Raw genomic sequence first — 13,372 nt, 5'->3', positions numbered from 1 at the left:
ATATGATGTCATGTTTGTACATTTACACAGACAAAAATGATTAACAATAATCTGAGTTATTTAGCCTGTGATGAGAAAGAAAAATGGGGATTAATTTTTCTGTGTCATATTTTCACTCATTTATTCATTTATAAATGTCAGTTTAAAACTAAATATTTAGCTCCATACAAAAATGTTTATCTTTGAGCTGGCAAAAATAATTAGTTTACAATAAATATATTTAGCTAACATGAGTTAGCTAAATATATTTGCAATAAGTGGACTATCAATAAATAAAAGCTGTATGACCGAAATCTGTTATTCCTGCATACATGCGCATCAAATTATTTTAATTTCTAAATAAAACAACAGTGTTATGTCCAGTATTGTGTTCCTCCTGTGGCATCACAGCAGTAGTTTACCTTACCAATATGGCGGCGTTGTTAACGGGCGAAACTATGAGCGAAGAAGCATCTTATTGCGGGTGTAACACCGGCAGACGGGATATATTGTCAACTAAAGCATAAAGTTCTGTGGTTTATAAAGGCTGATAATAAATAATAGAAGTTATTGAACAATGTTTCGTATTTTCGGAATCAATACCGAGAATAAACCAGCAGTTTTCTCTTTACTGCAACCCTTCTCTGAGCCGCGGAGTGGTACAGCCCACGGTGACGTCACGGTGGGCGGAGCTTAGAGGCCTGGCTGTGAAGAAGGAGACGGAGGAGTTTGTTGTTGTTGTTGTTCATCTGGTTTAGCGAAGGTTTTACTGCCGCTGCCGCCTCTGAACGAGCGCTAACTCCGGGGAACCATCACCGCCAGACCCGCTGAGGAACCGGAACCGGGACTCTCCTCTGAAACCCGCAGCGTCGAGCGGAACCTGCCCGGACACGGCCAACATGAAGTGGATGTTCAAAGAGGATCACTCCCTGGGTAAGAAGCGTTAAAAACCGGAGAAACGGTTCTGACACAGGACGGGTTTGAGTCCAATCCGGGTTTGTGGCTCTGATTGGACGATTTCAGCTGGAATTGGGTGAAGATGCTGCTTCGAAACGGTTCTGTTCGGGTTCTGGCCTGGTTGTTGTGAGGGGGAGCTGCTGGAAGTAAGTCGGGTTTAAAGATGGCTGTTGGTGCTGAAGCTCCAACCAGAACTGCTGCCAGGAACCCGGAGAACATCCGCTGGAAGCCGAACCGAACCGGGTTCTGTGCCGGGCCGGATCCACCAGGCTTCATGATTCCAGCTGAAACTGAAAGCATCCTCTCCTCCTGATGCGGGCCTCATTTCCTCAGAAAGCCACTTGCTCTCCTCCATGAAACCAGAATTTCCTCCAATCTTTGAACTCATCTCCGCTAATGGACCTCCAGGCTTTCTGGAGCTGCCACTCCACCAAAATCTAATTTCGTCTGTAAATCTACAGGATTTTTTTTCCCAAATAAATGTCATGAATTGTGTTTGGAGGGCAGAGGATTCCTCCTGTGCTGGCGGTTTCCTGCCTGATGGACGGCAGATTCCTGGGATCTCATAGATCCGCTGTCAGAGATCCGTCTCCGCAGCTTCCGATCTCCTCCAGGTCCAGTTTAGCATCCTGCTGATCTCTGTGTGTGTCTACTCTGCAGAACATCGCTGCTTAGAGTCGACCAAGATCCGCAGCAAGTATCCGGACCGGGTCCCGGTGAGTGTCCAGCAGCAGGACGTGTCCTCCCTGCGGGACGTGTCCCCACGGCGGGACGTGTCCCCACGGCGGGACGTGTCCCCGCCTCTAACTTCTCTGTCCCTGGCAGGTCATCGTGGAGAAGGTGTCGGGCTCCCAGATCGTGGACATCGATAAGAGGAAGTACCTGGTGCCGTCCGACATCACGGTGGCCCAGTTCATGTGGATCATCAGGAAACGCATCCAGCTGCCGTCGGAGAAGGCCATCTTCCTGTTTGTGGACAAAACCGTCCCTCAGTCCAGGTCAGCTTCCTGTTTCCGCCCTGAGTCGGTTTTCCCGCCGGGGATCCAAACCTGATCCCAAACTCTGGCTCTCCTGGTTTAATTTTGAACTTTGACCTCTTTTTCACCCAGTTTCCCACCAGAATCCGACTGTGTGCAGAAATCTGACCTGTAAAGAATAGAATAGAATAGAATTCAACTTTATTGTCATTGCACTGTCACAAGTACAAGCAACGAGATGTAGTTTGCATCTATCCAGAAGTGCTCTACGAGATATAAATATTTATTTACAGATGTACAAGACTATGTATGTATGGACTATAAGGGGTTATAGCAAGAGATATAGATATTGTGTATAAATATAAATAAGGGAGCTATATGCACAGATTATACAGATTATACAAGAATGTTAGGGAATGGATTATAGATAAATAATGGCAGATAAAATGTACAGGTTGTATGTGTGTGTGAAGAAAACAGTCCGTGATGTGTGTGTGTGTGAGGATAGTCCATGTGTTATTGTTGTATGAGAGGATAGGGGAGTACAGTCCTTATAGTTTATGTTTTATGTCAGGAGGCGTTCAAAAGCGTGACAGCTGTGGGAAAGAAGCTGTTCCGGTGCCTGGTGGTTCTGGTCCGTAGGCTTCTGTAGCGCCTCCCAGAGGGCAGGAGGGAAAAGAGTGTGTGTGCTGGGTGAGTGGAGTCCTTTGTGATTTTCCCGGCCCTTTTCAAACACCGCTTCCTGTAGATGTCCTTGATGGCAGGGAGCGGTGCCCCGGCGATATACTGGGCAGTTTTCACCACCCTCTGCAGCGCCTGCCGGTCGGAGACAGAGCAGTTCCCGTACCAAGCTGTAATACAGTTGGTGAGGATGCTCTTAATGGTGCAGCGGTAGAAGTTCCTGAGGATCTCTGAGGACAGGTGGTTCTTCCTCAGGGTCCTCATGAAGAAGAGGCGCTGATGCGCCTTCTTAATGAGTTTGGAGCAGCTGGTCGTCCAAGTCAGGTCTTCGGAGATGTGGACTCCCAGGAACTTAAAGGTGTCCACACGCTCCACCACTGTCCCCTTAATGTGGATGGGTGGATGTGGGTCAGCGTTCCTCCTGAAGTCCACGATAAGCTCCTTGGTCTTCTCGGTGTTCAGCTGCAGGTTGTTTTTGTCGCACCACTCAGCCAGACGGTCTACGGTCTAAATCATCACATCTCATTATTTCTCATGTTTACGTTGACCTGTCACCATAACAACGGTTCCTGGACGATAAATCATCCCTGAAGTTATCACGATAAACGATAATATTGTTATTTTGAGACCATTTAAAGTATTATAATTTTAATAAAGGCATAATAATGCAAGATCATATTCTGAGATCAATAAACTTTAGGTTCTAATGAAGATTTAACACTGGAACTGGAAGACATTTTAAATCTCTAAAATTACTAAAACAAGAGAAACAACAAATAAAATGAATCATGAAGTCTCTGTAAACACCAGGCTGAAGAATTTGATCTTCCAGTTTTTGGTAGAAAGAGAAAAAATCATAAATCATGCAGGTGGAGATTTCTGTGATTATCAGTGTCTATCATGTGATTTATTGATTTCCTGATCATTGCGACAGGTTGTGAAAGATGGCCGCCGCGCCGTCGCTCACTGCTGGACGTTTTGCACAAGTTTTCACACCTGAGCGAAAATGATTCATTTAACGTTTTACCGATAGAATCTGAAAAGTGTGGAGAGTAGGTCTTCTGACTGAAAACGTCTCCAGCTCAGTCAGGTTGGATGGAGAACATCAGCTTTTTCAGGTCTAGACTTTGACTAGGCCACTCTAACCCATGAATCTGCTTTCATCTCAACTTTTTTCCTTTGTGGTTAAAAATGGCAAATTAAAACAAATCCACAAAATTCATTAAATCATAAATGAAAAATGAGTTTATTGTGAATTTTCTTTTTTTTTAAGTTCTACCTGCTGTTTGATAAACCAAATTTTAATAAAATCTATTATTTTAAAGTCCAGCTGCGTTTCCATTGACTGTAATTACGCAGTTTGACATTTAGAAAATAAATTCTCTTAATGGAAACACAACAATTTTTAAAAATCTTGTTTTTCAATAAAAAGTTTTTGCACCAGGATGAGGTGGGATTTTTGGTCCCTTTGAAATCAGTTTATTTAATAAAAACATTGTTTTGCATCACATGATGTTGCTACTGGAGCAAACCATGAGAAATTTCATTTCATTTCTTATTTCATGGAAATGCAGCACTTGTGAAATAGTTTTTTTGTTGTTTTTTGACATTAGTGGAAAATTGTCAAAGTTTTGGCTCATTTGTAACAGAAACGCAGCAACTGTTGCTTTTTAAAAAAAACAGTTCCTGAGGTTTTTGGCTCATCAGTTGTTTTTCTGTTTGTTGGCCAAATTTTTCCCATTCATGTCTTGTGGTCAGAGGGCCGATCAAAATAATTTCCAGGGCCACAGACGGCCCCCGCGCCACACTTTGGACCCCTCTAACGTAAACCATCCCATAATTTCTCCGGCTGGATGTTCAGGCGGTCGACCTGCTGGAAGCTGAACCTTTAAAAGATTTTCTTCCAGGATTATTTAACTCCATCCATCTTCCCCCGCTTCCCGCAGCATGATGCTGCCTCTTCCATGTTTCACTGGGAGTCATGGTGTGTTCAGGGTGACGTGTAGTTTTGGTTTTCCATCATTCAGTTCCTCTGATCAGAACTCAGTCTTCAGACCTGTGGGCCGTTTGTGGGGTGTGAATACTTTAGGGTGGTTAAATAATGGCGCCTCTGATCCGTTGCAGCATCACGATGGGGCAGCTGTACGATAAGGAGAAAGACGAGGACGGCTTCCTGTACGTGGCGTACAGTGGAGAGAACACCTTCGGCTTCTAGGGACCGGGCCGGAGTCCGACTCCGCCTGCTGCGACCCGGTTCCGGTACCGCCGGCCCGGTGAGGGAGCGATCCTGCCTGAGCATCTGTTGTCCACCTTTCTACAGATTCACCTTCATTGTGGCGCAGTTTCAATCACTTTGGGTTTGATGCTGTTGTTTTTTAGATCCTGTTTGATTTTCTCTTCTTGCATTTTTTAAGTGACGAGTTTGAATGAAGTTTGTTTTAATGCTTTTGTTTTTCTTTTAATTTAATAAAATCAAAATGAATTTTAAGTTAAATGCGTAAGGGTGAGGTAGCTGGATGACCTAACCAATAAAAGATGAAAACTGAACGTGTTTTATTGTCTCCTTTAAATCGTCAGCAGTCACAGATCATCTCAGAGGAGAAACAGCGACACCTGGCGGCAGACTGGGAGTACTGCAGCTGGATTATATAATTTATGGCTGAGAAAAGAAGCTGCATTTATTTATATGGAAGCCCGTTTCCGCCACTTTGTAAAAAAATAAAATAAAATTATCTCATCATAATGAGATAACTTGAGTTGGCCCTATAGCTTGAGATATGCTCAACTTGATAGAAAGAAATGGATATTGATAATATCATTGAGCAATACTTCAGAAGTGGTTTTACTAATCTTGAAATCTTGCGAGTTTTGGAAGAAACCCATAATGTTAAATTAAGTCTCCGGACGCTGGAGAGAAGACTGCAAAAGAAGCGCCTTTGGCGTAGAAAAAATAAGACAGATGTTGCAGAAGTGGCCTCTTTTATTGAGCAACAACTAAATGGATCTGGGAGACAGCAGGGCTACAGGTGGATGCACCAGAAATGTTGGATGGCTGGCATAGTCACAGACAGGGAAACAGTACGTCTTTTGATGCGCCTATTGGATCCCAACGGGGTTGACCTGCGTGCAGAAAATCGCTTGAGACGGCGCTTATATGTCAGTCGGGGACCAAACTATGTCTGGCACATCGATGGGTACGACAAATTAAAGCCTTATGGGATATGTATTAATGGATGCATAGATGGCTTTTCGAGGAAAATGATCTGGCTAGAAGCTAATAAGACTAATAGTGACCCTCACATTATTGCTGGCTATTTCATTGATGCTGTGATGGAGTATAATGGATTTCCACAAAAGATACGAATGGATCATGGGACAGAGAACACTTATGTGGCAGCGATGCAAAGATTTCTGCACAACACCGAGAATGAAAATGGTTTTGAATCTGTTATTCTCGGTCCGAGTACAAGAAATCAAAGGATAGAGCGATGGTGGTGCACTTTAAGAAGTTTTGGATGGACCATTTCGACCAGCTGAAAGCCGACGGCTATTTTGCTGACAGCTTTCTGGACAAATCACTGATCCAGTTTTGCTTCCTACAAACAATACAGGTACTATAAATTTACTTCTTGCTTTCAGCACACAAATTTGAAATAAGTTACAAATAATACAAAAGCATGAATTTGTTTTCTAACAACTATTTTTTTTTTTTTTCCCGTTTTTTATTTTTTATCAAACAGGTGGAGCTGGATCAAGTTGTCCATACATGGAATGACCATCGTATACGATCTACAAATAATCCTGGGGCTCCTCCTGGTCGTCCCACATTAATGCATGGTGTTCCCAACCTGTATGGGGTTCCAAACTTTTTACAGTCTGCTAATCTAACAAAGCTGGAAATATGTATAGAAGAATGTCGTTTCAAGGACTTTCCCTGTGATGTCGATGTATTTCACTTATGCACTGAACTCATGACTGAGCACAGACTGGTAATGACAGATGATGTGTATGAAATTATTAATCTTTATGTAAGACTCCGTCAAATGATCAGTGACGGGCTGAGGGAATAGTTTCTCTAAATCACCCAGGTCCACAAAACATCTAACAAGTCAGATATTATGTCTATATGTCCTGTGTAAACACTGATTGTAAAACTAAAATGCATGAATGAGTTACAATTTGTTTCCATGGTTTACCTAAAAAGACTAAACATTTTAGTTTCCTTCAATGTTGTGGTCAAGGTCAATTTATTAATTTCTGTGTTTAATCTTATTTATTAATGGAAAATACTAGCCTCCTGTTCAAAACAGTACTAAATAGTACCAACATTTGCAGGCTCTGTTTTCTTAGCCTTACTTGTTCAGGGAAACTGTTGATATATGGACAGGAGTGTTACATGTAGAAGCAATGTTTTAATCATGTTATTAGTAACAGATAACCAATATGCTATTGTTTGCAGTTGGTATTAATTTGATAAGAGTACAAATGTTGTCCTTACTCTTGACATATACTGTATATGTTTTTCAGTATTATGGCCAATCAATTTATTTACAGTGCAACAGCAAATCATAAACAGGCTCTAAACTTTATTCAAAATGTATTTATTTTGTATTCTGTCAACAAAGAACAATCCATTACTTTGACATCCCCAAAAATAAATCACAAGTGCTTAAAAAAAACTTGCCTTGGTGTATAGTGCATTTAATAAGTTTAAGATAAAGGAATTTACCAAGTTGTGTCCAGTAAAACAAAAAAGACTTTTTATAACCTTCCACAAAAGAAATCCAATGTGCAAAAAAGAAAAAGAAATTAGAAAACGATTTTATTATGAATATGAATGCAATGTAACAAGTGGAACTGTCAACATAGTTGTGTCTCATAAAAAGATACAATAACAATAAACAGTTCCTATTTTTGTTTATTTTGGCTGTGAACTTCTAAATACTTCCTACAGTAATTTTCACTTTACCTCTTATGATTTATTATGTCAGCTAACAATTAACATGTTAATTATGGCATAACAAAAGTCAGCTACATTTTGTTGTCTGGCATCATGGCTTTCCAGAGGTAGAATTTTAACTGCTCTTTTTAGCATCCTTTGATACATCGACCTTCCTTGTTCCACCACCTCTTCTTGCTCTTACTTGTTTAAAAGCCTGTTGTTCTTCATCATAAAGCAGCCAGCCTATTTCTATTTTTCTCTTTGACTTCAGAGCATTCTTCTTTACAGTTGTTTCAGATTGCTCTTCTTTTTCCATACCACAGCCATCTTCATGAGCAGTTTTTCTTTTACCCAGCTTTGATTTCAGGCGCTCAAACAGTTTTGATTTGCGACGGCTTGGGGGGCCATTTTCCTTCCTTCTACAGTATCCTGATAGGGCTATGCAGTCTCCATATGATGGCAAATAATTCTTTAGCTCTTCATCTGTCATGAGCTGGATGACGTTGGTATCAATCTAAACAAGGACAATAAAAAATAATTTCTTTAAAACTACAAAAATGGAACTAGAATTGCATGCAAATTATTTGAATTAAATTAGATAACATTGTTAGACACATGCTTTAAAAAAAACTGTAGTTTTTGAAATACTGATTTAGTACCTTCTCTCTCAGCATGGTCTCGATAGTTTCCTCTGGAATATTCCTTTGCCTCAGGAAATCACTCAGGTCATCCATTCTGTGATCATACACTGGAAGAGAAGATACACAAGACCATCATCATATGTTTCCAATAAAATGTAAAGCAAGTCATACTACAAATTATAATTTTACCTAAAAAACGAATCATAATATAGTCTTTCATAATGCCATCCCTCCATCCCTCCATTTTCTACCACCCTTGTCCCTAATGGGGTCGGGAGGAGCTGCTGCCTCTCCAGCTACGTTCCGGGCGAGAGGCAGGGTCACCCTGGACAGGTCACCAGTCTGTCGCAGGGCAACACAGAGACATACAGGACCAACAACCACACACTCACACCTAGGGAGAACTTAGAGAGACCAATTAACCTGACAGTCAAGTTTTAGGACTGTGGGAGGAAGCCAGAGTACCCAGAGAGAATCCACCATGCACAGAGAGAACATGCAAACTCCATTCAGAAAGACCCTGGACTGGGACATTCATAATGTCTTTAAGCACTATGTTTTTTCATCAAATGATTTTACTAAGGCTAAACTAAAACTATTTCAATGTCACAAATAAATTCTTTCACAAAAATATTTAGCATCTTTTTAAACTTTTGTTTTATAATAACTATTACCACAGTTATTTCATTTGGGTAATTACACAAATGTATGCATATACAGTAGTTTTACTTTTAAAATGGACACATCTTGAGAAACCTCAAGATGTGTCCATCTTGAGGACACATCTTGAGGTGGCGGAAACGGGCTTCCATAGTATTAGGTAGTAATACTTTTGGATGTATGGAATACCGTTTATAAAATTACCAGTTAAAAATGAACAGCAATAATTTGGGTTATTTAGCCTGTCATTCATTTATAAATATCACTGTTTCAAACAAAAAATTTAGCTAGTAAGACAAATATTACATGAACAAGCTAACTATTTAGCTCCAAACTGCATGTTTAGCTTCGAACGCGCTAAATACTTATTTTAGCTGCAGATAAATATTTAACTAGCTCAAAGAATATTTAGCTAATATCCAAATTTACTTGCCGATAAGCAGAAGTGGATTATCAACATAAAAGCAGGGTTTTGTGAACCTATAATATTTGTTAACGGTGATTGTAGATGCAGCAAGTGGCAGCATCAGCTTCGAAGCTATTCAGTCTCACCAAAATGAGTTAGCAAGCTAAATATTTAGCCTCAAACTTTAGATTTAGTCATATTTTCACCAAGTTTCACTTTCATAAATGTCACAGTTTCGAAATAAGTATTTAGTTTAAAGCTAAATACTTAGCTAGCAAGTTAAGTTAGTTAACCAGTTAACTATTTAGCTCCAAGCTAAATATGTAGCTCTGAACTAGTTAAACACAACATAGTTTAGCTTAAATCCAGAATATGCAGACTGACTCAGGATGTGGCCTGAAGTGGACCTGTCCCAGTTGTCCCAGTTGGCATGGTAAGACCACCACACCAACTGGGAAGCATGGGAGAGGCACCATCATGCTGTGGGGCTATTTTCTGCAGGATGAACTGGTGTACTAAAGGAGAGAAAGCTATTTAATCAAGACATGATCCAGGAAGTTAAAGACAGAGGACACATGTCCCTCACCATAAACATCAGCTGCAAAATGTCTTCCTGACAACGAGGTCAATGATTCGGTCCAAACATCGTCTCTACAGCTTCAAACACTTCCATGGAAAATGATGAACTTCCTTCATAAAACAGCTTTTATGTGCAGTATGGAGGTGAGCGCGTTCCTCTCCAGATGGAAGCCATGATCCACAGGGAGCCTGGCTGGTTTGTTAGCAGACCTCAGTGTGGCCTGAGGTCAGAGGTCGCCTGGCGGTGCCCCAGTTGAACTCCCAGACTCAGAGGAAAAGTTTTTCTCTGAGCCGAACTTTCTGGAACGGTTCTGGAAGAGTTTCAGGGATCGTTCTTCTACGAAGCGTTTCATTTCTGCTTTCTGAGTGTTTGGCGAACGGCGGTGAAACGTCTCAGCACTTCCAGTTTCAGTTCCTCGTGTCTCTGCCGCCCATCTGTGAACTTCGCAGGACTCGGTTTCCGTGGAAACCTGAGGTGAAGCTGCTGGTTTTCTGCTTCAACCTGAGGTCAGCAGGAGGTCGGGTTGAGGTGAAGTTCTGCTGATCTGGACGGCATTAAATCCACGACTGATAATGAAGTGAAGAAGCGATGAGTTCTGATGAAAACTAAAAACTGAGATTATATTTCTCCTGGTTTAGTTTCTCTGTTAAATCCAGATTATAATCTCAGATTCTCACATATGAACCTATTAATAATCAGAGATCTGATTGGTCCATCGGTCCTTCCGTCTGTTATTATTACCTCCTTTAGCAGATCATTATTGTTATTTTATATCTTTATTATCATCATTTGGTTTTTTTTATTAGTTTGTTTGCATGTCAATGTGTAGAATCATGGGATTAAATGATGAACTCAAACAAAGTTTAGATATAAACCATCTTAAAAAAGGAGTTTATTGGGAAATGTGTTGTTTAGGAAAAGAGCTACTGATTAATAAACTGATCATAATGCATTGATTTATAACTCAGATCGATTTGAATGACTGAATTAAAATGATTTTTGAGATTTGCTGTGAATTAGAGCCATAAAAAAGCTGAACCGAAAGTTGATCCATAAAACCAGTTTTCTGTTTTCTGTCAGGATGAAGATCCTTTTCAGAGAAAGAGGAAGAGGAGGAAGAGGAGGAAGAGCAGCCGCTGCTTTCTGAGAACAGCTGCTGCTGAACATATAAACGGAGCCGGCTGGACCGGTCCGGCACACTTCCAGAACCTCCGGAACCATGAAGATCCAGCTGAGCCTCTGCCTCCTGGCTCTCCTCTGCTCCCTGCGGTCCAGCTCTGCAGGTCAGAAACTTTCTCCTACTACTCTCCACTGATGGAGAATCTCCTCCTCCTCTCCTCTGTCTCTCTGCTTCAGCTGTCAATCTGTTGTTGGTGCTGAAGTTCTGGTTTTGTTCGCAGCTCCAGTCGGTCCGGGCGTGATACGTGGTGCCTGTTGCCAAGGCAACGGCAACACGCCGATTCCCATAGGGAAAGTGAAGGAGATGAAGAACTCTCCGATTCACTGCAAAGTCAGATCTGTCATGTGAGTTCACCACAACTTTAATAAATTACTGAAACAGTCACTGAAAACAATAAATATAATAAATTAGCATCAAAACGACATTCTGGGCTCACAGACCAGACTGTGAAGTGGCTTTTAAAGATGCATAAATACCAAAGTATGAACTTTGTTCTGGTGTTGGGCGGTCAGCTGGTCCGGTTCTGACCCAGAAGCTGTGTGTTCTGCCAGCCGGTCCGGTTCTGAACCTCCTGCATGTTGTTCTCCTGCAGAGTCACCACTGAGAGCGACAAGAAGTTCTGCCTGGATCCCACCTGGAGCTGGACCCAGACACTGAAGAAAGAGTTTGGGAAAGAAAAACGGCTCCGCTGAGATCTGGATCTGGGTCGGAACCGAGTCTGCTGGAGCGGGAAGAACCGTTCTGATGTTTTAACGACACGCTGGACGTGTCGCTGATAGTTCTCCGTTTTTGCTGCTAATTTATGATTTTATAAACTCTGAGTTGATTTTCAGTTTGTCTGATGGAGAATGTAACATTTAGTAACATTTAGTAACATTTAGTAACATTTAGTAACATTTAGTTTTTTTACTGATTGTTCTCAACTTGAATTTAAGGGTTTTAATGAAACTTTGGTTTGTTTTTGCTTTTTGTTTGTCAGCTGAAAACATGTTGCTGGAAAAGTTGATCATGTTCAGCTCAAAGTTACTCATTTCATAATAAAAGCCGTATTTTCCTATCTGCTGCTTCATGTTCTTTATCTTGGTGATCATGAATGTTTTCTGAAATATGTCAGTATAGAAAGTTGATTTTTTTTATTATTATTATTATTATTATTATAAATGAACTTTTTTACTATTTCTACTTTTATACTCATTTCCTTTTATTTTCGTTACCAAGTTTATAGTTCCTGTTGTTACTTGTTGCGGGGGGACGGTAATTGATGTGACACATCTCTTCTGCGCAGCTGCGTCTCTGTCTCAGTTGAGCTGAGCTGTCTGTGCTGGTGAGTTGGGCTAGCAGTTATAAAATGACATTTAGTTGCTAAAAATGTGCAGAAATATAAGATTAAGATTATAATAGCTGCTTTTATAATGTCTGTGTTTGATTTTGTTCCATATATCCTCAGTATTATTAATTTCTCTGCTGCCGTGGGGAGGTTTGTGTGGGTTTCTGCCTCATCCTGGTCACCATCTGGACCTGCTACAGGTAAATATTTAGTTTGGAGCAAAATGTAGCTTACAAAGTAAATATTTAGCTCGCTAATCAAATATCTTATTTGAATGGTGAAAAAATAATTTTAGAAAATAAACCACTTTTTTTTTTAAAACACCCCAAATGCTGTAAATATTTGACTGTAACTTTAAATGGCTCCTCCTGGTTTTCTGCCCGTTAATCTCGTGTTTTTATTGATTCAACCAAACTTTGAGGGTGAAATGAATAAAGGAGCGAATCTTCTTCAGTCCTCTGCGTGAAATGAGTTTTGGGTTTTAAAATCTCCATTAGTGTGCAGCCGGTCGGCCCTGAATGCAGCAGCTGGATGATTTCTGCGGCTTCACTCAGTCACTGCGTCAGACGGAGGATTGTGATCAACACCAAAGGCTGAGGCGGTTCAGAGCCTGAACAAACACTTTGCACATTTTCAACCTTCACGTCTTACATTTACATTATTTATAGAAAAAATGCATTTTTAAGTGTAGACCTTCAGACGGGAAATGAATGCAGACAGAAACAGATGGAAACAATAAAAATGCAAATATTCCCAAAAGTTTGATCAACATGTTGATTTATTCATTTATTCCCCTCATCTGAGCTCAGCTGGTGTTTCAATAATCATGTAGCTCCATCTTACGCCTTAAAGGGCCAGCGACAGAAGCACTCAAACTCCCAGGATTCCCTGTGTCTTTTCTATAGAAAACATTTTATAGATCAGGTCTACATGAATTAATGCAAAAACAGGAAACCAACAGAGCAAAAGAAAAGAGGAGGAAGAACGGAGAAATGGAGGAAAGTGAAATCAGAGGTTCTGGTTTGATTGTTGCGATTTCAAA

At 40.7% G+C, this 13,372-nt stretch overlaps 1 protein-coding gene and 2 long non-coding RNA genes across 3 annotated transcripts; 2 read left to right on the top strand and 1 right to left on the bottom strand.

Annotated features, from left to right (window-relative positions):
* Positions 1-656: 656 nt before the first annotated feature.
* Positions 657-5,141, top strand: LOC116719232 (gamma-aminobutyric acid receptor-associated protein-like 2). The gene is made up of 4 exons (XM_032561717.1): positions 657-912; positions 1,597-1,652; positions 1,762-1,934; positions 4,719-5,141. The coding sequence occupies exons 1-4, from the start codon at positions 879-881 to the stop codon at positions 4,807-4,809; spliced, it is 354 nt and encodes a 117-aa protein (XP_032417608.1). The 5' UTR covers positions 657-878; the 3' UTR covers positions 4,810-5,141.
* A 2,038-nt stretch (positions 5,142-7,179) lies between these two features.
* On the bottom strand, positions 7,180-8,390 carry LOC116719237 (uncharacterized). The gene is made up of 2 exons (XR_004339144.1): positions 8,196-8,390; positions 7,180-8,050 (listed from the first exon to the last, which is right to left on the bottom strand). It is a non-coding gene; the product is annotated as an uncharacterized LOC116719237 (long non-coding RNA).
* Positions 8,391-12,245: 3,855 nt separating this feature from the next.
* On the top strand, positions 12,246-13,089 carry LOC116719236 (uncharacterized). Its single transcript, XR_004339143.1, has 3 exons — positions 12,246-12,327; positions 12,451-12,530; positions 12,828-13,089. It is a non-coding gene; the product is annotated as an uncharacterized LOC116719236 (long non-coding RNA).
* The last annotated feature ends 283 nt before the right edge of the window (positions 13,090-13,372 follow it).

Source organism: Xiphophorus hellerii, chromosome 4, assembly GCF_003331165.1.
Source record: "Xiphophorus hellerii strain 12219 chromosome 4, Xiphophorus_hellerii-4.1, whole genome shotgun sequence".
NCBI classification, from domain to species: domain Eukaryota; kingdom Metazoa; phylum Chordata; class Actinopteri; order Cyprinodontiformes; family Poeciliidae; genus Xiphophorus; species Xiphophorus hellerii.
This window is presented reverse-complemented; position numbering and strand designations above follow the sequence as displayed.